We start from the raw sequence: 24,845 nt of genomic DNA, 5'->3' as shown, positions 1-24,845 counted from the left end.
AAGTCCCAGATGAACAGCTGGCCCTCCTCAATCGAAAAATGAGGCACCATCTCAAGGAATTAGCCCAGTGCCTAAGTGCACTGAGAATGGGGACTCTGTGCAAAGGACTTTTGGGGAGGGCTGGGAGATAAAGTAATAAGTAGAAGCAATTTGTATGTGTGCAGTTCCTGAGAGTAAAATCTTTGATGTTATTATTTGAGCAGTTTCCATGTTCCTCTGCAAGTCTGGGAATAAATGTTTATTAGGGAATTTTCTGCCAGTATCCCTTTGTATTCATTACTCTGGTTGGCAGAACAACCAGCCTGCATTTATTTACATCCTGACTCTTTAAACATGTTGTTAGCTGTTACGTGCCTCTCTAAGTTAGGGATCAGAGGCTTAGCTGTAAATATGAGGAAGGCTCAGGATAAAGCAGCGTATACAGACTTAACCCGAGGTCACAGCTCCGTGAGAGCGACTTTGCCGTGGGTTTCGTTATTCATTCAGACCTTCTCCTGCCCTCTGCTGGCAGTTCCCTGTTATCCCTTACACTATTCCTGGGATAGTTACCTGTGCCAGCTTGCTGCTTGCAGTCTGCTTTGCCAAACGGAATTTGAATTCTTGCCATTAGTGAAATTCCTTGCCACGGGTAACTGCTGTGCCCGCTGCATTTATAATGTTACATGAAGATGCATGAAGTGTGGTCGTTTTGGCCTTTGAAAATCATATCTCCGTGTACAAGCTATCACCCAGGGAACAGTTATTCTGTTCTTCAAAACTGTGTTTACTTTCTGAAGTAAAGTTTCTGATTTTTGGCAGGCATGCTGATTTGCAAAGCCGAGTCCTTGAGTTAAGAAATGCCAGCATTGATGATGCCTGTGCTATTTTAGGGCTGCTCTTGCCATCTTGTGTTTGATGCATGTATGTATTAGAATGCAGTTTTCCTCCACTGTTTTTTTTGGTGGGCTGTTTTATTTTCATGATGGTGTATTACATCTGTCATGAACAGTAATTTAATGTATTGGTAGTTTCACCTGCGACATAGCCAAGTGTGGAGTGCTGTTCTCCAAAAAGCCTTCAGGTATACAGTTTTGTCTGCTTTTCTGTTTCAGAAAGAAAGAAGCAAGAAGCACTAATAACTTTGAATTTGGTTCAACTCTTATGCACTGAATGAATAAGCAAAGGGACCTAAAAGGAAAAAATGTAATATATATGTAAGAACAGGCAAAATAAAGATTGTACAGACTGTTTCAATTTGGATACCTTCTCATTTCTTAAATATGTGACATTACAGCCTTGATAATCTTTTAGTGTTTTCTGATTCGGGTTGCAATATTCAAATACTTGAGAAAGCCAGCCTGAAAAATTTTGCATCAGCTTTGGATAGCAATGGGGTTGTGAGCAAGGCTTTTAGATCCACTTTTACCAGGTGTTTGTGGAGCAATCAAAGTAAAGGTGAGTTAGCTGTAATTTTATTTATAGGCATAATGGGATGCATTTTTGCTGGCAGTTTTATGAGATAGTTGCTGTAAGCCAGGAGAGTGATGAGAATCAGTGCAGGATTTTGTGAACATAGTTCTTGCTGATCCTCTCCATCCCTCCATTTATCCCCATTCCAGTTTCTGTACTTTAGGTTCCACCTCTCTACCTGAGTTACATCCTTTGCCACAGAAGACCTTAATTTGTGCCTCTGCTTGTTTCTTTCCCTTTCTCCAGCTTCCTTGTTCCCAAGCTCAGTCTTCTATTGTTGGGCTCTTGATCCATCAGAATTTCACATCCCTCTGTTGCTTCTAGCCTGAGTTGTAGTTTTCATGTTTGTTCGACTTTAAGACCTCTGAAAAACTTTCCACTGGAGCTGTAAAATACCTGTGCTGATTCACCTTCTTGGCTACCTATTGCAGGCCCCTTCAAAGCAGTTACAAACCTTTGCCATTGATGCTTTACTGAGCTGCCACCTCTTGTCTCCTTCTTCCTTGTCAAATCTGAAAATAAATGTCAGCCAAGTGAGCAAACAAGTGGACTAGAATGGAAGTAGGATGAGTCTTTGGTAATAAATAAATAAATATGTATTTGACCCACAAATTTAGTTGTAATTAAGCAGCGAGGAGCTATAATCACCTTTTTCCAGGGGCCTGGCTGCCTTCAGGTAGTAGCAGTCTGAGAAGGATTAGAGATGGTCTTTGAAGGTGCTGCTTGGGGAAAAAGGAAGCTGTTACTGAAATGGGGACAGCTGAGACCCTGCCTTTGTCACCAGGGGCCACTGAGGCTGGCTTTCAGCCTTCCTACAGAACTGTGCATTTTAGAGAAAGGTACTTCCTATGCAAGACCCTTGCTCCCGCAGACAGGATGCCTTTGGAAAGGAACCTGCAAGTGTGACTTTTCAGGAAGGTAGTTGAGGTTACAGTCTACGTAATTTTTCCATTCGTATTTATGTGATAAAATGAACAAGTGCAGTTCTCAGAGCAAAAGGAAGGGGACTTAATTAGAATTCAGTAACTCAGTAGGGAGCCCAGATAATGACTGCAAATGATGTAAATGGTGCTGTGAGACACCATGCCTGTTTGCATTGCAGCACTGCCTAGACCTCAGGGATCCTGAGAAGAGAGGGAAGGGAGGGCACTGGAGGCCCTGTCAGCTGTTTTAAGAGGATACCATCCACTGGATGCTCTGTCAAGGCATTCTTTGGTGGCCTTATGCCTGCTGTTGCATAAGGTCCATTTTAGGTCCCTTTGATGCTTGTTCCAGGGCATGCAGGCAGGTGACCCCAAGGCACCTGGTGTGTCACACTCTGTCTTCCTGCCTCCTTAAATTGGGCTTTTTAGCTGCTCATGCCATGCAAAGGACTGGGGTGTCTGGATCCAGGTACAAACATCCTTAGGCAATCTCGTCCCAAACAAGTATCTTACTTTTAGATACCAACTCCAGGAGGAAACAAAGTGTTTCTTGCCTGGGAAAAAGGGTAGGAGGGCTGCTGCTTCTGTAGCCTCGTCCAGCAGTAATTGCTGGTTGTTGACGTGCTGAGCAAGCAAGGAAACTGGATGGGCTGTGGTCAGCCATAAATATAAAGGCTGGGACTCCATGTAGCTGCTTACTGCTTTTCTGAGCTACCTTTTTCTATCTAGCCAAAAAATTTAAAATTAGCTTATTAACAAAGATAAGTGCATGTTAATTGCATCCTTACTGTTTTACCTAAGGAAGTTTCATGTTTTGAAACAAGCACTAACAGCATGCTTGTTAGCTCTGAGAAGAGGAGTCAGGCATTTCTGCTGAGGAGCCGTGCTTGGAGTTCAGCAGTAGGTGGGAGACTGTGCTCAAGAGGTACCTGAATCCCAGCTCGTTAACCCGCCCGCATACAGGAGCAAAATTGGTTTTGTTATTGGAGTGGTTAAATGCGCTAGTTATGATTTCTTTTTGATGCATTCTTTTAATATCTTTTGGATCCTTTTTTAGTTTTGCTTAACAGCTTTTTAAGGCTTTTTTTTTTTCCCTCCCTCTGTCTTCAGCTATTGATGGATTTCTAAAAACTGATGAAAGACAAAGACTGGCAAAGGAAAGAAGAGAGGAAAGGGAGAAATACCTTGGTAAGTTGGCAGGAGGTATATCTATTATTTATATATACGTTTTAATAGGCTTAACTAACTAACATAGCATTTTTTGTGTTCTGATTTTTACATATTTTTGTTCAGTCTGTTCCTGGTCTTTACCACTTCTTTTAACTTAAATTATAAAAAATAATCTTTCTGCATTTCCAGTCAAATATTTAGTATTTTATATTTACAAGTTGACTTTCTTCTTTGATTTGTGTGCCTTTGAATATAGGCTTATGTTCAAGATACTGCTGTTATGATCCTGGTTTGTAAAAATTCCAAATAAACCTTGAATAATACTTAGAATAATATGTAGGATGATTTGATAAAGCAGCCTCAATTTTAGTCTGCTTGGTTTTAGCCATATTGAAATATATAATAGAGTTGTTAAGTACAGCATTAAAGTGTGTACTTTTCTGTAAGTTGTAAAATGGCTAATCTGATAAAAATATTCTTAAATTCCTGAATAACATAACCAATGACTTCAGATTTTGTTTAAAACAATAATTTATTTTTAATCTATTAATATGACCAGGGAAATGTTGAGAGAATTGCAAAATATATGTAAAATGTATAAATATATATTTAAGGAGAGTGGGTGTATACACAATTAAAATATACATATATATGTGTGTATGTATACATACATATATATACACATAAATGAAATTTTCTGTTCAACATTGATTGGCATTTCCTATATCTCTCTGTGTATATAAAGTGTTAAACAGTTAACTTCACTTTTCCTCATTGTAATGACAAGAAAGATCAGTAGCACTATTCCTAGAGATAACCTGACAATACCTAGCAGAAGAAGTTGTCAGTGTTTTATGATTGTATGTAAAATTTAAGATAAGCATATATTTTGGGGAATGTCAACTAAACAAGTATGGGCACCTGTCAAAAGAATCATAGGAAAATACTGTTTTTCTTGCAATAAATAAACTGTTGACCATTTATTTGCAAAGTCTGGGGCTTGAGACTGGTGACTTGACATTTTTCATTACCATGGGCTTGGTCAGCATGATTCCTTTTGGTAGTTCTGGTGAAAATGTGCTGCTCTTTAGGACTTAACCTTGCCCGAGCTTCTGTCTATCTGGGACTTACTTCTCTTCCAGGTATGCTCAGTGTAGGCTATCTCTTCTTTCCTCCTGATTATCCCTTCTTTTCTGGTTCCCAAGGAAGTGATATGATGATTAGATTGGAAAGGACTTGGAATAGAAGTGATGAAAAGGAAACGGAGACCTGGAGATTTTGGGAGCAGTTGGCCCTGGGGGATTTGGAAGGTGGTGTCTGCAATTTTCTCCCAGACATCATATATGGCTCCTGGAAGCATATTTATTAAGACCATTTCTGTAATGGGGAGTTTAGATTTTGGTCACACTTTGATTGTGAGAATTTTCTTCTAGAAGTTCAGAAAAAAGCAGGTGTTCCCCCAAGGGTCAGATCTTTAAGGAGTTGGCAAATACTGTATAGCAATAGGAAGTAACTTTTTCACCCGAGCCAAAACTCATTAATCAGTGGTTTAGCATTCTGAAATTAAGCAACAAGAATTGTATGTGTGTCCATGATGACAGAATTGTTTACTTCTCTGTCCAGAATCAGTCCCAGATTTCACCTATTTACTCAGAAGGTAATCTTAGCACAATCTCTGGATACCTCAATTTATTTTTGGTTTTTATGAACTCCAGCATGCTTTGTCACCTGCTCTACCTGATGTGGCTAGCAGTTGGAATAATTAATGCCTGGTCACTTGTTATCCACTGTCTCTGAGGTAACTTTTTCTGTTGACAAGTCTGAACTTCATGCATTCAATCCAGGTTCACTGCATCACTGACACTCCCCTCATACTGCCCTGTCTGAGTTGGGAGGATGAGTGGATTTTCATAGGACAAAAGAGGAAGACAACATCAACTGTATTTCTAACAAGAATAAGCCAGAAGGTGTTCTGGAAAGCAGACTGGATTTAAGAAAGTAGTTTAGAAGGATTCTGTATTCAAGGGAAATAAATTGAATGTTGGAAAAGGATCTGGTGTTGGGAAGACTCTGGCTTTCACCCAGGGGAGTGAGCATGGAGTGGGGCTAAGAGGGATAGAAAGTCACAGGTGTGGTTAAAGACCCTGGGGACAGGAGCTGAGGGGAAAAGGCTGATGTGAGAAGAGGCATTTGGAATGGCTGGGCAAGATCCTAGGAACAATGGGAAGATAATATGGGAGAGTTAGAAGGGTGATGGTGTGCTGCACAAGGAAACAGGAACTGAAGAAAGACAGGCATAAGTGAGCAGGAAGAAGGACTAGTTCTTGTATTAACAGTGTTAATTCTGGCTTTTTTTGATTTCAAGTTCTTAGCCTAGCAATATTCTTTGATATTGGCTGTATGTGTGTTGGTATGTGACACTACCGGCTTGTGTGTATATAGGCATGCTTACAGAACTCCTCTTTCTGCCTTTTTATGGAATACACTTGCATGGGAAATGGATTTTTCCTCTCAATTTGCCATGTTAACTCCTGCTACTTGTTCTCATATGTACACCTGAAGCAACAGTCCAGTATGTATTGTTGCAGTCCGAGTTTCTGAAACATCAGGGTAATGTCCCATGAAGATTATTGCTCCAGTAGGAATAAACAGCTGGGCAAAACCTCAGTACAGAAATAATTTTTTTTTTTTTCACGTGAAGAGGCAGAAGTGGGTAAAGATGTAGCACCAAATCAGGAGCTGAAAGATGTATTTTCAAAACTCCATAGAAAACATAGAATATGTTGTTTACGTGTGTCTGTTTTAAAGGCAGCTCCATTACAAGAAGCACACTTTTAAAGAAGTCCCAAGGGCTTTTGCTTCTACATATAAAGCTGATTTCCTGTCTAAAAAAATAATTTGGTTTTACGCTTCAAAGGGACTTGATACATTAAAAACATTTGCTAAACTGTTTTGTACACCGGGGTACAAACTAGCACCTTGTGTACAAGGGCTTCCCTATTTATTTATTGAGCAAGTTGCTTAGATTAACTAATCATTTCTGCACTTCTGTGCACTATATTTTTAATCTCAACTGACTAAAATAATGTGTACTTGTATTTGTTGTTTTGCACTATTGTTTCATGTAACCAAATAATTTTAAAATGGAAGAAAATTTGCATGACGTGAAATGCACCCTTTTCTCTGCATAAGCTGCTAGGGAGCAGCAGATACTGGAGAAGGAGAGAAGAGCAAAACTTCAGTATGAAAAGCAAATGGAGGAGCGATGGAGAAGACTGGAGGAGCAGAGGCAGAGAGAGGAGCAGAAGAGAGCAGCTGTTGAAGAAAAGCGGAGACAAAAGCTCAAAGAGGAGGAGGTGAGGTCCGCTGGGAGATGTATGGCAGCGCTGAACATGGCTGAATATTGACATGCATTAAACGATGGGGGGTGGGAGCAGGACTGGAGACATGTGAGCAATTACTGCAGGAGCTGCAAAGCACATCACCAGAGCTGTAAGTAGTCTACCACTGTACATCAAAAACAGTTTCCGAAACAATTATTCAAAATTTTTGTCTGATCTCCTAGAATAGTCATCTACTATTGCTAACATATCTGGGACTCTGATTGTCAAATATAAAGCACCAGCTTTTTGGAAGGAAGTCTTTAAAGATGAGTGTTTCCAAAAAGGGAAAGATTCTTCTTGTTGTTCTGTTTACTGTCCACGAAAAAGAAATAATGTGTTGTTCCATTTTTCCTCAGTGACAGAAACTCAGAAATTTGTACTTAAAGCAGTGAAGAATCTAGGCTGTTTTTAAATTCTAACATAAAACAGAAACAGATATTTTTAAGCATCTTCATGCCCTTCATCTATTTTATGCTCCCTGCTGAGATCACTTAAGGTTCTTTTTTTTGCTCTAGTGAGTCCAATTTCTGGTGCAGCTCTCTGAATGCAGGGTGTGTGTGTATATCTCTGCATGACATTATATGGAGAACACCAGCACTGCTACCCGCAACTGATAAAGAATTAATGATTTTTGAAAAAGGAGGCAGTGGTTAAAAAAATAAAAAAAAAAGCCAAAAGAAAATATTTCCTCAATTCCTGGATTTAAAAAAAAGCTTTAGAAATCCATAGTTCTTAGCCTCTATTTTTCTGCCCTGTCCTTTCATCAGAATAACTTTGCAAAACAGGTAAAACACTTTTGCATGATTTCACAATAACATACAGCTGTTCAGTGAATTTTTTGATTTTTCACTTTACTTGAAGAAAAGATTGTATCCTGTCATTTGTCATTCAACTTTAACATTCTCATTGTGGCTTCTATGTAATGGCAGAGAATTAATTTAAAAATATTTTATGTGTTTTGCTTCAAATTCTTTGAAGAAAAATGGGAAAAAGCAGAAAACAAAGGGTAGGAGGTCCCTCTACTGTGGTAACAGCATTGAAGTCCTGTGCTCCTTCTCCAGCATTTTGTGCTGCAATAACCTTTTGCAGCTAAGCAAAATCAATTCCCTTTGTGAGGGTTGTAAGGGGAAGGGGCAAGTTACAAAAACATCCAAAACCCTGCCCTCAAAATTTTCAGCAGAGCAGAACAGAAGGGCAGAGAAGTGTAGGAAGAGCAAGTTTCCACCAGCTTTCCCTGCATTCGTGGTTTGCCTTTGCAGAAGAAATGAGAGCAGAGTTGTTGCATGTAAAGGGCGGTGTGACAGGTCAGACCCAAGGCGTCTGTTTAGCAGGGGCCGATCCCATCTCCTGCAGTGGCCTCCTGTACTTCTCCAGAGGTGGGCATGAGAGGCTGAGCACACTGTGATGCTCTTCCCAAGCTCCAGCAGGCCTGTTCCAACTCCCCAAGATACTGCACGTGTGAGGATGCTTGCTTTGTTTGGGAATGGATTAAACCTGTGAGAGGAAAAAGTCCAGGAGCCTCAAAGGAGAAGAGGGTGCACAGGGGAATAATCTGGAGAACAGGGGAGAGTGAGAGAAGGAAAGTGGGAATAGGAGGCATCATCACCTCCTAGCTTCCCTTCATGCTTTCTTTTTCCTAATTTTTCAAATTCTGTTTGAATTCTACTAAAGGGTCTGCCAGTTCAGCCTCACCTTCCCTTGTTCTTGTGATGAACCCCTCAACCTCTGTGTGCATAACAACAGTGGAGGTCTGAGTAAGGATGGTGATGAATTTGCAGCTCCCTGGGCACTGTGAGTTACTCACTGCTTGTGAGTAATTTTGGCCATTTAAGGCTGTCTTTACTGGAAAAGCTTTGAACCACCTGGGGTTTGAGGGTGTATGTGCTCCTGCCAGTAAGCCAGTGCACTGTGGCATCTTCTCAGTGTTTCTCCTTTTAACACCAGTTAGCACTGGCTGGGTACTGGAGTACCCACTTTACTTGCTCATCAGGTGTCTGAAATGACAAGTAGAGAGATTTTCTTCCTTGTTCTCTACCTTACTGGTTGTCCTTTATAGTTTCCCTGAATTATTTTTCGTTGTTTTTTTAAACAGAGCAGAAGGTAGTGCAGATTCATGGTAGGAAGAGGTCATGTAAATCTCTCCGTACAAAATATTGTTGTTGCCTCTGAAAGAGTCTGAGAGGAATAGATCTTAAAAAACTAGTGGGGATTTGTTTGCTCCTATATCAGAGCATCCTGTGCTTGACTGTTTTGCTTGCAAAGGACTTCTTAAAGAGGTGGCTAAAATTTGATTTATTTTGCTTAGTTTCCCCCCACAACAGTGCCACATAAGGGATGGTGGTTTTTAAGTCTCTCTTGGTAGAAATCAAGGTTCTTTGGGGCAGTTGGAGATTGTTGCAGAGCACAGTGAAAGTGACAGATTCTTCAGAAGGAACTGAATAAATAATGTTTAGAAATTATTCTGTCTATATTGACTGCATCTTTCTTATCTACAGAGGTATTCAGTATCACTGCCCTTCCCTTTGTATTACTTTTAAAGCTGTGCACTACTTTTAATAAAAGCAACCTTGAGGAAAGCGCTGTGTTGTTCTACAGAAGTAATTTAAAAGTTTCTCTTAACAGGGATCTGGACAAAAGTAACTTTTTCAGTTAAAGTAATTCTTTTCCCTTTCCTGTCTTGAACTTCCATGTAACTTGGAAATACCTTGTAAATAGAGTTCTAGCTGTACACAGATTATTGGGAAGAGATTGTTTTGGTGCATGTGCACTATTTGTTACGTTTGTAAAAAGAATGTGCTTAGACACAAAAGAGTGAAAAACTCTCAAGATGTTGTAGTTGTAATTACTTCCTGTGCTCCACTCCAAAGATGAAGCCAACTGATAATCTCAGGAAACAGTGAGCTACTTACATACAATGCTGTATATAAAGTGAGGAGGAAGAGATGGTTTGGGGCTCTTTCAGATGTTTGTCTTGCAGATATAAGGAGATTGGTTTATAATTATTTGCATAAATTATTTTAAGTCATAATACTTGAAAGATTATTTTTTTCCTTGTCACATCTGTGTTATAATTTACAAAAAAAAAGGAAATAACATATTTTTGAGAAAACAAGTAATTTGACTGAGTTTTGAGGAGTGGGGTTTTGTTTGCTTTTAATTCAGACAGTACAAGTGCTTATTCTATTGCTCAGGCTGAGGAAAACGTGCATGAGTAACTAGATTTTGGAAAGTAATGTATATTTTAGACGTTAGCAGTAGATGGCTCTCTTGTGATTTTATTCATTCTTAGTTTAACCTACATGCAGTGCTTGTGCATTATAAAGATTTTTGTGAAAATTCAGTATATCTTGAGAGCAGACATTGTTTCCTCTATCTGTAGCTGTTAGAGTTCCCAAATGAGATCACATAGTCTGGTATGTTTTCAAGAAGTTGCTTCACCTATAACATAAACTGGAAGGGTTTTCTGCATTGTTTGCTGATGAAGGAAAGCTTTGTCTTGTGGTTTAATTTTCATCATGGAACAAATTATTAATGTATGAGTTGTTTATGCTATGCTTGCTTATGTCTTATTATTTTCTTTGGCTTTTTAGTTTTGTGCCAAGTTAAAATGTTTTTAATAACTATGCTTTCTTTGTGAAAAGCAGCCTTTGTATTGTTCTTTATCTAACCTATATCTGCAGAGGTTTTTGAGTTTTAATAATTATATTCTATAGTGCTCTAATGAAAGGCTCTTTGCAAATGAAAATGAATTATTGTCTCCAAATAATGTATCTGAAGATTTCAGCCTCAGATTGTAGGTAGCATGGGCTTTCAAATGTGTATGAAATGTCATTTAATTTCTTTAATCTATTTCAGCATGGATTTTATTCCTGAAACAATACTTTGATAGTAGGTGTAAGTGTATTCTGTGGTTTGCAAACTATAGAATATTGCTTACTCCAAGCATTGTTAAAAAGCCCCAAACAAGACAGCAAACAGAAATAATTGAAACATGACTGCTTTAAATTTTTTTTTTTTGATTAATGAATAGCAATATTCATTAGAAATGGAAAAAAAAGGTTCTATGTAAGAGTATGCTTTAATGAGAAAGAAATGGGAGGGTGCTTTTCCTTGGTAAAGGGTGTGGGTAGAAAGATAGATTAAGGCAAGTTGCATAGTAGAAGAAAGTGGTGAAAAGAGGCACACTGCAGAGAGGAACTGGTGATGAAATATGTGAGGTTTGGAAAGACTAAGAAAAGGGGCTCAAACAGAATTAAGTTAGAGATGTGGGGAGCTAAAAGTAAAAAAGCACAAATTTGTAATGCAAAGCCTGCACATCCAGGATTTAAATGTGAAACTTGTATCATCAGGTAGTAAGAGAAGAAAGAAAACCTGTAGCAAACTAAAGCAGAGAGGACTGACTGCGGAGTCCAGAGAGTGGAAAAAGATTTGTTTCTTTTTCACAGGCAGGGTGTGTCTAAGAACCGAATGGGGTATTCAGAGCTGTGGGGGGTTTCTGTGCTCTTGCAGAAGAGGCTGTGCTTGAGCCTTGTGATGCTTCCTTCATTTGCTCTGTAGGGAGAAGGGAAGAGGCTGAGCTCTCATTTTCATGCCTGCCTGGACGCTGATGGCACTGAGTAGCAGAGGAGGGGGATGAAGGGGGGAGGGAGCAGGGAAGCAGCTGCCGGCTCTCGGTGGTCTTTGAATGATGTTACCTGATAGACCGTGAGCTCACAACACGGCTGAAAGATCGTTTTCCTGGAGACAGCAGCAGAGATTGTAACAGCAGGGTGGGTCACCTGGCCAAAAGGTAACAGAGACAGGACAGCTGGGGATGATAGAGGGTGCAAGAATTTCCTTTTTTCACTCTTTGTATAGAGGGTGACAGAATATTTTATAGCACAAGTGATTTGTAATAAAATTATAAGAGAGCTTAAAGGTTTTGTAATACAATTAAAGAGAGCTTGTTGTTGATACTGATGGATAACTGGTAGCAGGGTTGGATGAGGTGGAAAAAATGAACTCAGAAATAAATTACTGCAAGTCATGGTAGTAGAAGGGATTCTTCAAAGATATGGAAGAGGCAAAAGTATATTCTAGATAACCAAAATATGATGAGGGGACATCTGGCAATGTAAAAAGTCAATGACCAGAGTCAGAAACCCAGGAAGGTAAGATAAAGTTTACAGGTACATTTATAAAAGTATGGAGACACCTGGATTGTTAGGGTCTGATGTGCTTAAGGAGTTCCATCAGAGACAACTGGCTCACCACCAGTACAGAGTCTGAAGGAAACACGCTTAAACAAAGACTGAATGTTTTTGGTAAAATAGCTCAGGAGAGCCAGACCAAAGGCATTAAGGTTTTCCACACGATTTATCTGAGCTGCCAAAAGATATTGGAGATAGAGCAGGGGATTGATAAAAATCAAAATGGGTATGATGTAATCACAGAAGCCTGCAGGATCCAGTTTGAAGTAGATAAGAGTAGGAGTTTTATGCTAGGCCAAAAGAACATAGCAAATGTAATAAGGAATAACACCAAAAATACTAATAGGATCAAAGGGCTAAAACTCCCTGGGCAGGAGCTGGAGGCTGCAAGAGTAGATTTATCTTTCACAGTAGGGGTTGGGCTGCTGAAATGTGAGGGTGAGGAGGCTGTCAGATGCCAGTGAGGTACTGGGAGGAGGAAAGGAAGAAGCTGTTAGATGATGAAATTGTGGGAGGGGGAGAACCACATTTTATCTGCTTGAAAGGAGGAAAAGAAAAAGTGCAGGGATCATTGCCACAACAATAAATCATTGAGCAACTAGCAGAGGGAGGAGGTGGGAATGAAACTCAGTGAAGGTCGTTGAGAGTCAAGAGGTGATGGAGAAGGAATAAAGTGACCAAACTTAGCTGTAAGTTAAAGGTAGAGCAACATTTGGGGAGGTAAAAAAGTAATTTTATTCTTCCCCCTGTAAAACCCTAACTCGTGGAGAAGAACATGGGGGTGGCAGGGGGAAAAAAAGTAAATCTTGGAGCAGTATGAGGTAGGCATGCTAAAATAAAATACACAGAGAAGAAAAAAAAAACCCAGAAGGTCTCAAATGCCTCGACTTAAGGAACATAAAAGAAGAAAGGAGGGAGTTTTGGTAAAAATAAATAAATAAGTAGGGCATCCTGCAAAGTAACCTACTTTGAGTTTGAAGCGATCATTTATCTGAGTGACTAGGTGGAGCCACTGGCATTGCAGCAATTTAACTGTGCTCAGAAAGGGATGGGAAAAAATTCTGATGTCTGCATAGACAAGAAGGAGTTAATGCTTGTCGAGCATTATTCTTATACAAATTAAGTCCAGAGCACAGCAGCAGCCTCACCAGCAGGAGCAGATGCTAGGCAGTGATGCAACCTGTGTTATTTACTTAGGCCTCTGTAGTGACCTCGGTGGCTTGCAGACAAAGGATAGTTGTATCTGGAGGTAGGTAGCATGCTGATACCTTCTTTATTCAGTTCTTTTTCTTTTATTGTGAGCAAGCTCCTCTAAGCCTCTTGTGTGGAGCAACAGGGGGACTGTGTATTTTTAGCCTGGTTTCAGAAGGCGGGGGAAGAAGCCCCCAGAGAACTGATTGGGATTTGTGTCTGGGTTTGTACCAAAATTACCAGGAACGTTTAGAAGCCATGATGCGCCGGTCCCTCGAACGCAGCCAGCAGCTGGAGCAGAAGCAGAAGCGATGGTCGTGGGGAGGAGCACTGGCTGCAGGCTCAGGAGGCAGAGATGGTAAGTGAAACAGGCTGCCTGCATTGCAGATCTGGAAGTGCAAAATGCATGAGATTGTGGAGATAGTAAGTATGATGGGTTTATAGTCAGGGTGGTACTGCAGGGGCTACTGCCTTGGGGTGTGAATAAGTGCTTTGTAATTGCTTGCCGGGCTTCCTCCACCTTCTGTGGAGACAGGTTCCTCTGAACTTTAGGAATGTAGATAATTCTAACAGAGTAACCAGAATCAGTTTGGGAGATGCTAAATGCTAAAATTAATATTGATGCACCGTCTCCCTTAATAGCTTCTTCCACATTGTCTTCCCATGCACACAGTTAGCAAATTTAATATTCACTAAACGACTGAGTGCTGTTTAAGGCTTGAAAAAGATGTTTTGTTTTTGTTTGGTACTTCTAAAAACCTGATGGGAATTTCTAGATGACTATGCAGCATGTGCAGTTTTAAATAGTTTGAGTTTTTTCCCCACGTATGTTCTGTTACTGCTATTTTTGCTTTGGCTTCAGAGGAAATTCTTTTTATTACATAATGAGTCATGTGCTGCTTTTATATTTCAGAAAGATGCATGTTTTCTCTTTTAAATCATATAATTTATTTGAAATTTTCAGGTTTGAATAAACTGATGTTATAGGGAAAAACATCCATATTTGGGTGTTGATGAAATATAACAATTACTCTCTTTTAAATAGTGTATAAGTATACTTAACTTTAAAAAGACAAACTGTTTTATGTCATAGTTTTCATGATATGTCATTAAAAAAAGCCAGGAAATTATATATATAATAATGAAGTCTCTTATACTTGAGAAAGAAACCAGTTTTCTTTGTGATGCAGTTTGTGCTTAATTCCAGCTCCCCCAACTTATTCAGTAATTTCTTTCACCTCTTTTTGCTCTGATTTCTCTGCTGTGTAGGTGAATCAGAAAATACCCCACCCCCTGTTCTAGGTTTAGCTGCCAACACCCTTCCTCCAGACCCTGTGACCTCCACTGCTCCTGCTGATTCCTTCAATGGTATTTCAGAGAATCACAGTACCATCGTGTCTTGTTTATAACTGTTCTAATCACTGTAATCCATCCACTGATCTTGTTCTTCTTAACCACTGTTTTCTCATCATTTCAGCCTGATACTTTACAGCATTACCCTTAGTGATGTAGACCAGTGTCTTTTAATTTCCTTGTAATTTTGCCATGGTGGAGCAGTGCATGCCTCGCATTCCAGCACAGAAGAGGCATTTCATGGTTTTCTTTGTAACTGTAGATTTCTCCTGCTCAGATTCTCATCTTTGTTAATTCTGCAGGTGCTCTGTGTGTGTGTAATTACACATACTTGATAGTTCTAATGGATGTGCACAGGTGCTGTTGAGAAAATTTTCAGTTGCACAATAAGAAAATATGTTATGAAGCCCAAAAAAAGGCCCTCTTTTTCCATTTCAAGGGCCTTCTCCTGCAATATTTTGAAAACAGGCGAATTTGATGCAAACAACCATGTTATGTTTTCAGCTTCCTAGAATGAAGTTTGACCAAGCTGGTATTTGTAAAAAACTCAAGTGGTTTACTTTGTTTAAGCAACCATGTTTTAAATTGTTCGGGTTTGGTTTTGTTTTGGTTTTTTTGGTGGGGGTTTATTTGTGTTTTATTTTTTTAATTGTTATTCCCATAAAAGGGCTCTGAAGTAGATGAGTTGTCCAAAATTACAAGTGGATTGCATATAGGATTTCAAATTGAAAATGTGATTTGATTTTATTGCAAATGTACTTGGCATTTTGAAAAGAATACACAGCCTGTGCTTTTGAGAAGTAGGTTCTTTCTCTCCCCCAAAGGAGGAGTCAAGCTTGGCTATTACTCCTGCAGAATTCACAGTAAATATTGTTCTGTCTATGATCTCACAGAATTATTATTTCTGTGCAAACAGATTCAAATTTTTTACTGATTGTTGTTCATGTGCAAAGGTATTTGCCTGTGCAACTGATGATTTGCAGCATACCAGCATTATATCTGTTTTTTTAAAAAAGGAAATGTAGTGAATTGCATTGTTTACTGTAGCAGATGGAGGCAAATTTTGGAAACCCCACTAAGGCAATGATTTGATGGACATAATAGGGAATGCAGTGACTTAGGAGACGCAGAATTAGGGTCACATACATGTCTCTAGCTGAAAATATTTTTGGTTTTGAAAGAAATAAAATTCAAATGTAGGGGACAAAGCATCTGTGCTTTTAGCTTCTGAGTATCATACAGTGATCACCAGGTACTAGTAATCTATACTAATACTTGAGTAAAATTCCTCTTTCATTCAGTTGAATAAATCCTAAGGTAGAAAATGGATATTATGCTCAAGCAGATTTTATCAAATAGTGTTTCAGAAGAAAAATATACCAAAAAAAATGGACTTTTTTTTTTAGTTTTTCTCAAGCACAAAATGTTAAAGCCAAATGGCTAATGCCAGCTCAGTCATTAAAACAATGAGGTCCTATATAGAAGCACAAATGTTGGTTATTTCATTTTCTTATTAGAGTAATGTCTGATGTGAAATTCAACTCTTCCAGACTGAAGGTAGAAGGGAGGGGGAATGAAGATGAGTTCAGAGTTGCTGTGTGGGGTTTGTTTTCTTTGGACAACTTTATGCTTGTGCTGATATATAATTATTTATCAGTGTCAGTATAAAAAACAGGCTGTTGTGAAACTGGAATGTTAAATTCACAAGCAGAAAAGTTGCATGCCAAAGCATGTGTCATAGAGTGCTGGTCCTCAGCGGTCAGAAAAAGCTCATCTCGTGCCAATTCAGTGTTGTGATCAGTGCAAGGGCCACGAGTACACTTGCAAGGTTAATTTTGGAGTTTATCAACACTGTGGTGTGAATACAAATATCTTCAATGCATTTCTCTGCAGCATGCGACAAACTTTCAGCTTCTACAATGAATCTGCCAAAGCAAATGGAGTCGCCGATCAGTAAACGCCTCTCATCCTCCACAGTGGCCATAACGCATTCCCCTGACAGAGGCAAGTGAACGTGCTGGTCTCCTGCCAGCATAAACTCTCCTTCTGCTTAAAGCCCTTCTGGTCCATAGAGCTTTGGGGTTTGCTTATGTCTGTTATTCAAAGGAACTCAAACATTTGAGAGATTCTGTATTAATAACATGGTACTGCAGCCTGTCCCAAAGCTGTGCTGCCATGCTGGAGATCATAGTCCAGCAACAAATGCCATGAGCTTTTTACTGATGCTTTTCCAAATTTTGATACTCCAGCAAACTGGGTTGTAAGTCCAGGCTGTGACTGTAGCAATTTCCTATAACTGTACTGCTTGTGGCTTTCTATCAAAATAAGGAAAAAGAAGCAAAGCAAAGGTGTGGCCTGGCGGTAGATACGGGATGTTCCATATGTAGGCATACATCTCATGAGCCACCTGGGAGACTTCAGTCTGGTGACCAGAGTTGTAGAGCCCATTAATTTCTTACAAAACTCTGATTCTGAAGTGACTCCACAAAAGATGATCATCTTGTAGGATTAGTGGTTGCTAAACACTACAAAGAGGACTGAAGAGTTTATCTCACTGTGAACTCTTTGGATTTTTTTAGGTTTATTTTATGTTTGCTTATTTCTTTCTACCCCATTTTTTTTTAAAGTCTAATGGGAAAAAATATATTTACTGAAATAAATTATGAAGGCTTGTTTCTGGAATGAAAAAGAGAACGTAAATTTATTTTAATTTTTGAATTGCTTAAGGTAATCAGAAGCTTTGAAGTTATTATGACAGATGGCTATATATACATGTAATAGGAACACCTATAAATATGTCTTATATAGTTGACACTTATATTTATGGAGTAGGAAGTAATGCAGGCATATTGTGTAAATAAGACTTACATAACATGGTGAGATGGCAGATTTCAAATGCAGTCCCAGCATGGGTGGCACATTAGTGAGCAGCTGCTCTGATCTACCAAGTGTTTTACCTTTCCTGCTGGGGAATAAGACAAACTTCTTTTGTGGTGAGTCATGAAAGCAACCATTTTGTAGAATGGAATATGCCTCTGAGTAAAAACAAAATACAACATCATCTTAACCTTAATGGGTGTAATGTATAAGTGGGAAACTTAAAACAGTGGAGAAATTATAAGGTTTTTTTCAGAGGGAATGAAAATTATCATTAAGTATTTTAAATCTCAAAAAGTTCAAGAATTTTTTGTCATTTCATTTAATCATTTCATCATTTTGTTTCAGTTATTTCAATGTAACATTGTTTTATTTATTTACATTTTAAATTTTATTTTATTTGCTCCCATCCTTCAGCTCACCGCATGCATCTTAGTCCAGTGGAAAACTTTATTGTTTCTCGTCTGCTGACTCCCACACAGTCATCTTTAGCCAGAAGCAGAAGTACATTAATGCTTTCTGAGCAGTACAATACTCCAGGTAAAAATGTGACTTCCTCACTTTGAAACCACTGAGGTATGTTTTTAGCTGCATTTATGTAGCTGCTGGAAGAAATGGAGTACTATGAAACAAATGGCAATTTACAGGATAGTACAAAATCAGTGATGAACTAAGTTGTTTCAGATAGCAATGTATTTAAAATCTTTGAAAAGCACACTGTCTTTTCTGTGCAATTCTGAATATTTTAGAAAAAATTCATTAAAACTGCAGACTATTAAAAAATACTATATTCATTTAAGAAACAGGTTTTTAGACAAGGATGTGACAACTCTCAGAGGCTTTGATTGATTTATTAACGTCAGCCCTGTCATACCCAAAGAGTATGTAGAACAAAAATCCCAGTGCACCATTGAGACTTAATTATTTTTACCAGGGTTCCAGTGTCTATCTATTAAATATATTTATGCCTTTTACTCTGTGTATGTGATATAGGTGCAGATACACATATGGAAAAACAGACTACTGATAGGAAGGTGTCAGTTCCAGAAATTATTGATCTTTAAGGGATGATAGTTACCATTCGTGTGTGTAAAGGGTAGACTAATAAAACCATTATTTTGCAAACATCTACAAAAATAATGTTTCCAGTCCTGCTAATACTTGGGCAAGTGCCCGACTTCAAATAGTTTCTGCTTATAAAGCCATACTTGGTCATAGCATTGGCTGAAACAAGACAAAAGTTTAACAGCCCTTTATACTTTTAATAGAACAAACAAAAAAAGTGCCCCAAAGCACTCACCCAAATGCCTGTCTGCAAAAGGAAACACTTTTCCAGGATTAAACTATTTAGATGATAAAAGACTGATCATCTTTACCATAAAGTGTTTTAACATGTCTTGGTTAAATAGGCTTAAGTTCTGCATCTGTGCTTTTCATGCAAAGCTATTTAAATATGAATTGCTAAGTAAACCTACTTTCCCTTGTGCTTTACTTCTCTGTTCAGTGCATAGGGACATTGCTACTGAATGCCTCTAAAATTGCATCCCTTGTTTCTACATTAAAACCAGCCTCTACTGGAAGCAGAAATGTTTTCATATAGTATTTGAGAAAGAGCCAGTTCGGTTACTGCTCAGGGAGCAGCTACTGTCAAGAGTGAGCAAAACCCAAGTCAAAATTAGATTAGTACGTTCTGCTTAAGATTTTGAGCTGAATTGCCGAGGCCACCTGTGGTTTATTTTTTTCTGTTTTGTATTTGATATCAAAGAAATCAATAAGGATTACTTTTGTCCTTCCTCACTAATTTTGTTTGTAAACTCTCAGGTTTATCTCTCTTCATCACAGAATCTTTAAAGTAATACACTGGCATGTCTGACAAGGGTACAATATGTTCTAAAAACTGCTTTTCATTGAGCTGAAACAGGGCATCTGATTTTTGGAACAGCTTTTTGAACAAGCATCCTCTTGTCATTTTACCACAAGGCAATTAGGTTGTAGCACAGGTTGCAAACAACACTCTCAGAAGCCATTGAGATTTTGTCAGTAATTGCCAGCAAAACAGTTGAGGGACATCTCCCATTTGTCATGTACTTCTCACCATAGAAATAGCTTCTGAAAAAGGAAGAGGGATCTTCCTTTCCAGGAGCTCATGCTGTGCCTCCTGTCATTATGCTGGGGTCAAAGTTGCTCTGCTACTGCATTTTCTGTAAGCTTAGAAATGAGGAGCCTCAATTTCAGACTCTACAGCAACACATTATTAATGTCACTTGAAGTCAAGGTATTCGGGCAAGCAAGTGTTACTGGATGCATAATTAATTTTTTTAGCAGTTGAAGTAAAAATATTTCTCTTAAGCAGGTTTTAAGTTTCGGAATGTTTTTGTTAATATACAGTGACCTTATGCTGCTTGGCTGAAAAGTGGGTCAAAGAATACAAAGGTCCAGTTAAACTTCAAAGCATTCAAAAGAGCGTCATAAAAATTTTATTAGGGCTGTCTCCAGTAAAAAATTTATATTAGTGCATAATTGCTGCTTTTTCAAAGTCAATGACTCCTGACTTTAGTTGACTAAAATTGGAAACATTCTATCACTTGATTGCAATTAGTGTCTGTCTTATTGATAAAACATATAGTCTGTTGATTGTTCTATATGTATGTGAAAGTTTCGTCTTAGAAGGGCAATATGAACAAAATCAGGAGTAAAATATCCCATTTTAAAAATTCCTGTTCATATTGCAAATAAATAAAAGTTGCCCTATAAGCTGTAATGCATGTGTCACACTCAAATTGATGTCTCCCTCAAATAAAAATAACTGAAATACCTACAGCAGCATTTAGTTTAGGTTTGGAGGCTTTTTTGTACATTTTTTTAATTAATTATTTGGAAAGTAATTAACATATTTAGGAGCCTTTGCATGTTTAGGGTTTAAAAAAGACAAAATTCCCTAAGCTTTTGTAACCTTTCCTGTTTTGCAGTATGTGTTCAAAAGTCACCCAGTTAGCATTATCTGCTTACTCCTTTTATCATATGCAAAGGAAGCTGGACTTCTTAGAAGAAAAAGGAGTCACAGTATTAGTCATGGTATTAGAACTGGTGATTCAAAAGGTGTATGAGGAAAATAGTATTATATTTTAGAGATAATTTTTTTTCCTAGAAAATGTTTCAGTTGAGACATTTTTAACAAATATGGGATCATGTTGAATGCATTATATGTGATATTTTAAAACACTAAAAAATGCTTTAAAACTACCTTTGGACATTATAACATAAAAGTATGCTGTTTTCTCCCCTCCTTTACTTCCTCTATCCGTACTCCTTTTTGCTCTTGCTGTTGTACTATAACTCTTTAGTATTCCATATCTGTCCCCGTGTAGCACCAGCTAGTCCTCTTAAATCTCCCTACAAGCCTTCCCCCACCCGAAGCACTGACAGGAAGAAGGCAACTTCACCCTCCACTGCCAATGCCATGAAAGGGGCACCTGCAGCTGAAGTTACTCAGGTGAGTGTGCAATGGTTTTGATTTCACTGTTGGGTAAACTGATGCAGCTTCTGCTTGTTATCTTTCCCTTTACATGAATACAAATGAAGTGCTTTCCCTGAAAGCAGAAGAGAAGTAGGCCCTGCCAACACCTGTTGTCTTTGTGCTCCTGTTAAGGAGCATTTTAATATCTTCTTCCTCCTGGGAATCAGTGCTGAGTGCTGGTATTGGAACACAGTACCCCCATTTGCAGAGAACTGAGGCACTGAAGTGTATGTTTTTGGACTTGCTTATAACTTCTGGGAATGGAGATGACAAATAGAATTCCCTCCTGAGTATGGCTATCCAGGCTTGCTGGTTAATGAGCAAGCTTCATATATTTCAGAAATTCCCCAAGTGTATTGATAATGCCTCTGTTTTACACCAATTGCTTTAACTCTTTCTGTGGACATTATTAATGCTGTTGCTTAAAAGATGCATTATCCACCATAGTTCCCAGAAAAGGCAAGTCACACACCTTCACTGAGTCTACACAGATATTTACATAAGGTCCTGTATCTTGTAATACTTAATGGGATTCATGCCATCTAAATTAGCTGCAAGTGAGAGAACCAAAGCTGGGAGTAAAGTTTTGTGTAGTGTCATTCTTAGTGTGATTCAGTGTTACATGTAGCAACTGTGAGATGCCGGTTTGCACTGCTGATCATGTCTAAGCAGGGGCATATGGATGATTTTGAAGATTCCACCCAGTGCCACCACCCAAGAACTCTTGCAGAGGCTCTGATGAGCATTACTTATCTGAAATTTGCATGCTCTGCCCATGCAAGACAGGGATGGGTGTGTGATATGTCTATGTAAAATAAAAAACTATTAATGGCACCTCACTTGTGAGCTGCCTGTTTAAAAAGCTTTTACAAGTGTGCCACACAAATCTCTTTATATGCCATCTTGCTAATAAAACAATCAAATGCATTTTTGATTTATTGATCCTAATTATGGCAATTAAAATGAACTGTGCTTCTAGGCTGAGAAGATAAAGAAGGAGAAACGACCTGCAACACCTGGTTCATCATCTGGTATGGGATCTCCTCTTAGAAGGTCTGATTCTCCTGCTGCCATGTCCAGAAGATCTGCATCACCTGCAACACCTAAGTATGCCTTTCTTATTAGTGGACAAATATCCTGTGAATTTCTCATTACCTGTAAATAAGGCATAGATTCCTGAGGAACTTCCTTTGAAGTCTTGTATAAAATCCAGTTAATTTTACTAATGCATACACACATATACAGATGGGTGAGAGGAGAGGTGTAGATGACAAATCTGATATTTCTGTTAGTACCCACTAGAGACAGTTCTCTCTACCTTTTCTCAGTTTGAGTTTACAGTGCATTTCATTATTCATATGAAATTTTACTTCACATTTATTTTTAAAGATGCTTTTTTTGTTTGATTTTGAAGAAACTGCCTAATGTGAAGAAATGCACTCATCATGAATACGAACTAGAAATTCCAGCATTTAGTATATGCATTTCCTATTGTTGGCATGACCATCTGGTGCCATAAATACATTTAACTATGTGTCATCTAAACCATTGGTTTTAACCTTTGCTCATTTGCAGACCTCTGTGGTTTTGTTGCACCTTTTGCTTTTACTTTTTTGTTTTTTTATAGGCAGAGTTGTGGATCTGTAGCATATCTGGCTATATCATATATTACTGACAACTGACTTGCTTTTCTTGATTGTCTTTTGCTGTAAACTGTATTATGTGTACCACAGCTTGAAAGTCAAGTCTAAGCAAATGGGTCTTCAGGTTTCTTAGAACAGGATATTAAGTCTGGCTCTAATGTAGGAGTATGCTAAAGTAGTCCTGGTCTACAGTACTTGCCTAATTTATTTGGATGGTTGATTGGTTTGGATTTTTTCCTTTAGACCTTGTTTGTGGGTGCCACTTCTGTCTTGAAAATTGTCTTATTTATCTTTTTAAATCTGAAGCTGGCCATATTTTAAATCAGGCTTGATGGTTCCCTTTCTGACAAATTTCTTCTGCCTGAAAAAACCAGCTGGTGTTCCTTTTCTGTTTCAGCTCTGAGGGCATAGCCCTTTAGTGGGGGATGATTTTGTGTGTGAATCCGATGTTAGACAACATAAGGAAACCATCCGACTCTGAGCATTCTTTCTGCTTTAAACATCCCCTTGTATGTAACTGGGACACTGCATTTCTTGGTTTTTCTTATAAGGCTGCAAATTCTCAAACTTCCAATATTATATATGTAATGTCATCAGATTCTGTGGTGTGAACTACATCCATTTTATGAAAAATTGAATGAAATGCAATGGTAATGACAGTCAGCTTTATTATTACATTTTTGACCAGATCGTCTAGTGCCACTCTGCCATGTAAAGTTAAAAAAAAGTTTGAGCTCTAAGACTGTATATTATTCTGCAAGTACTTATACTCCCTTCTCAGAATGCATTTTGTAGTTTGTTCAGCCAGTATAAGAGACAAACCAGGAGAACCCACCAAGAGACACATTTATTTAAGCAAAATTATTGGTGGGAAATTAATTAGTTTAGAGTCAAGTGCTGCTTGCTGGGCAGGCAAAGGTTAGTGCAGATCATCAGAGAAATGTCCAGTGGTTAAAGAAAAAAATTATTGGGAGACAGCTCTTTAGTGTTTCATGAAAAAGGTATGCTCAGTCTTAATTTGAAGCACTAATTTCCATAAAAGATTAGGAAATTATGGAGAATTTTTCCCCAGAGGTGCAAATTATGATAACCTTTGTACAGTAAAATGTTTTCATGCCTATAAGGAATACTGTTTTTAGAAGAAGAAGCGGATGCTGCATGGAGGAATTAAGAAACCTAATGGTGGGTTTCCCTGTGATTGTGAGCCACAGTAGGGATCCCTTCCCCCCGCCCTTCTCTTTGTCATGGAAATGTGATTTTGATCGTGGCTAAAAATATATTACCAAGCATTTTATCTTAACATGGCCCAATTAGAACACCCTTCTTGACCTTATGAGAGATACAGTAAATAGAGTTTAAATCCATGTTTATTACTGATTGCAGAGAGTTCTGCTTCAGCACTTTCAAAACTTCCCCTCATACTTCTAAAATAAAGAAGTGCCCTAATGACTATATTGTATTATTATATATAGATGACAATAGTGATAATATATGCATTTTTTTATACAATTCAAATTCCTCTGTTAATTTTCATTGAGGAGATAAGATTGTACAGTCTAGAGGAAGGTTCCAAAAGCCTTACTGCCTTTTAAATCCACTGACCAGTAAGATCATTGTATGACATTCAGGTATAATTTTAGTCTGACTAAATATGTATACAAATACTCATTCTCCTTGCAAACCTAACAATCTTTTGCATGTTTAATCTTTCTCGTTGTAGCACACTATATGACTGAAAAAATACCCTGGAAGAAATAAGCATACATATTGAACAGCATTAGTAGTTAGTGATCCTGCATAGCACCTTAACCTCTAAAACTGTTGAGGAAAGAATCAAGTATAGTATAGTTGATCCAGTATAGTAAAGTATATGTACATGACAATTAGCTGTATGCATTTCTTTTCTTAAGAATATGTGACTTGGCATTCAAGTTTTCTTGGTATTGTTCTAGTTACCACTTCTTCACAGTTGTCACCTTGGTTTCTGAGTGGCAGTAACTTGTCGTAATATGTTATTTCGTTATTTATTAAATAAAAAGCTCTTGGTAAAGTAACTGGAACAGGATCAAACAAGACAATGTTCTCTTCAGCCTAAAGAGACCCATTAATCAATGGCAGAAGAGAGTTGCAGTAATTATATAAATAAAATA

The 24,845-nt window shown here is 38.3% G+C and overlaps 1 protein-coding gene across 1 annotated transcript in view; it reads left to right on the top strand.

The window, feature by feature from the left end:
• Positions 1-24,845, top strand: part of MAP7D2 (MAP7 domain containing 2) — an 81,139-nt gene that overhangs the window by 41,375 nt on the left and 14,919 nt on the right. The window contains exons 2-9 of the mRNA XM_012569447.5: positions 3,483-3,560; positions 6,735-6,898; positions 13,549-13,663; positions 14,575-14,673; positions 16,552-16,662; positions 17,953-18,075; positions 20,880-21,028; positions 22,032-22,159. Coding sequence (XP_012424901.5) covers positions 3,483-3,560; positions 6,735-6,898; positions 13,549-13,663; positions 14,575-14,673; positions 16,552-16,662; positions 17,953-18,075; positions 20,880-21,028; positions 22,032-22,159 — 967 coding nt within the window. The remainder of the gene's footprint in view (positions 1-3,482; positions 3,561-6,734; positions 6,899-13,548; positions 13,664-14,574; positions 14,674-16,551; positions 16,663-17,952; positions 18,076-20,879; positions 21,029-22,031; positions 22,160-24,845) is intronic.

The sequence above is a fragment of the Taeniopygia guttata genome, chromosome 1, assembly GCF_048771995.1.
Source record: "Taeniopygia guttata chromosome 1, bTaeGut7.mat, whole genome shotgun sequence".
Classification (NCBI taxonomy): Eukaryota; Metazoa; Chordata; class Aves; order Passeriformes; family Estrildidae; genus Taeniopygia; species Taeniopygia guttata.
This window is presented reverse-complemented; position numbering and strand designations above follow the sequence as displayed.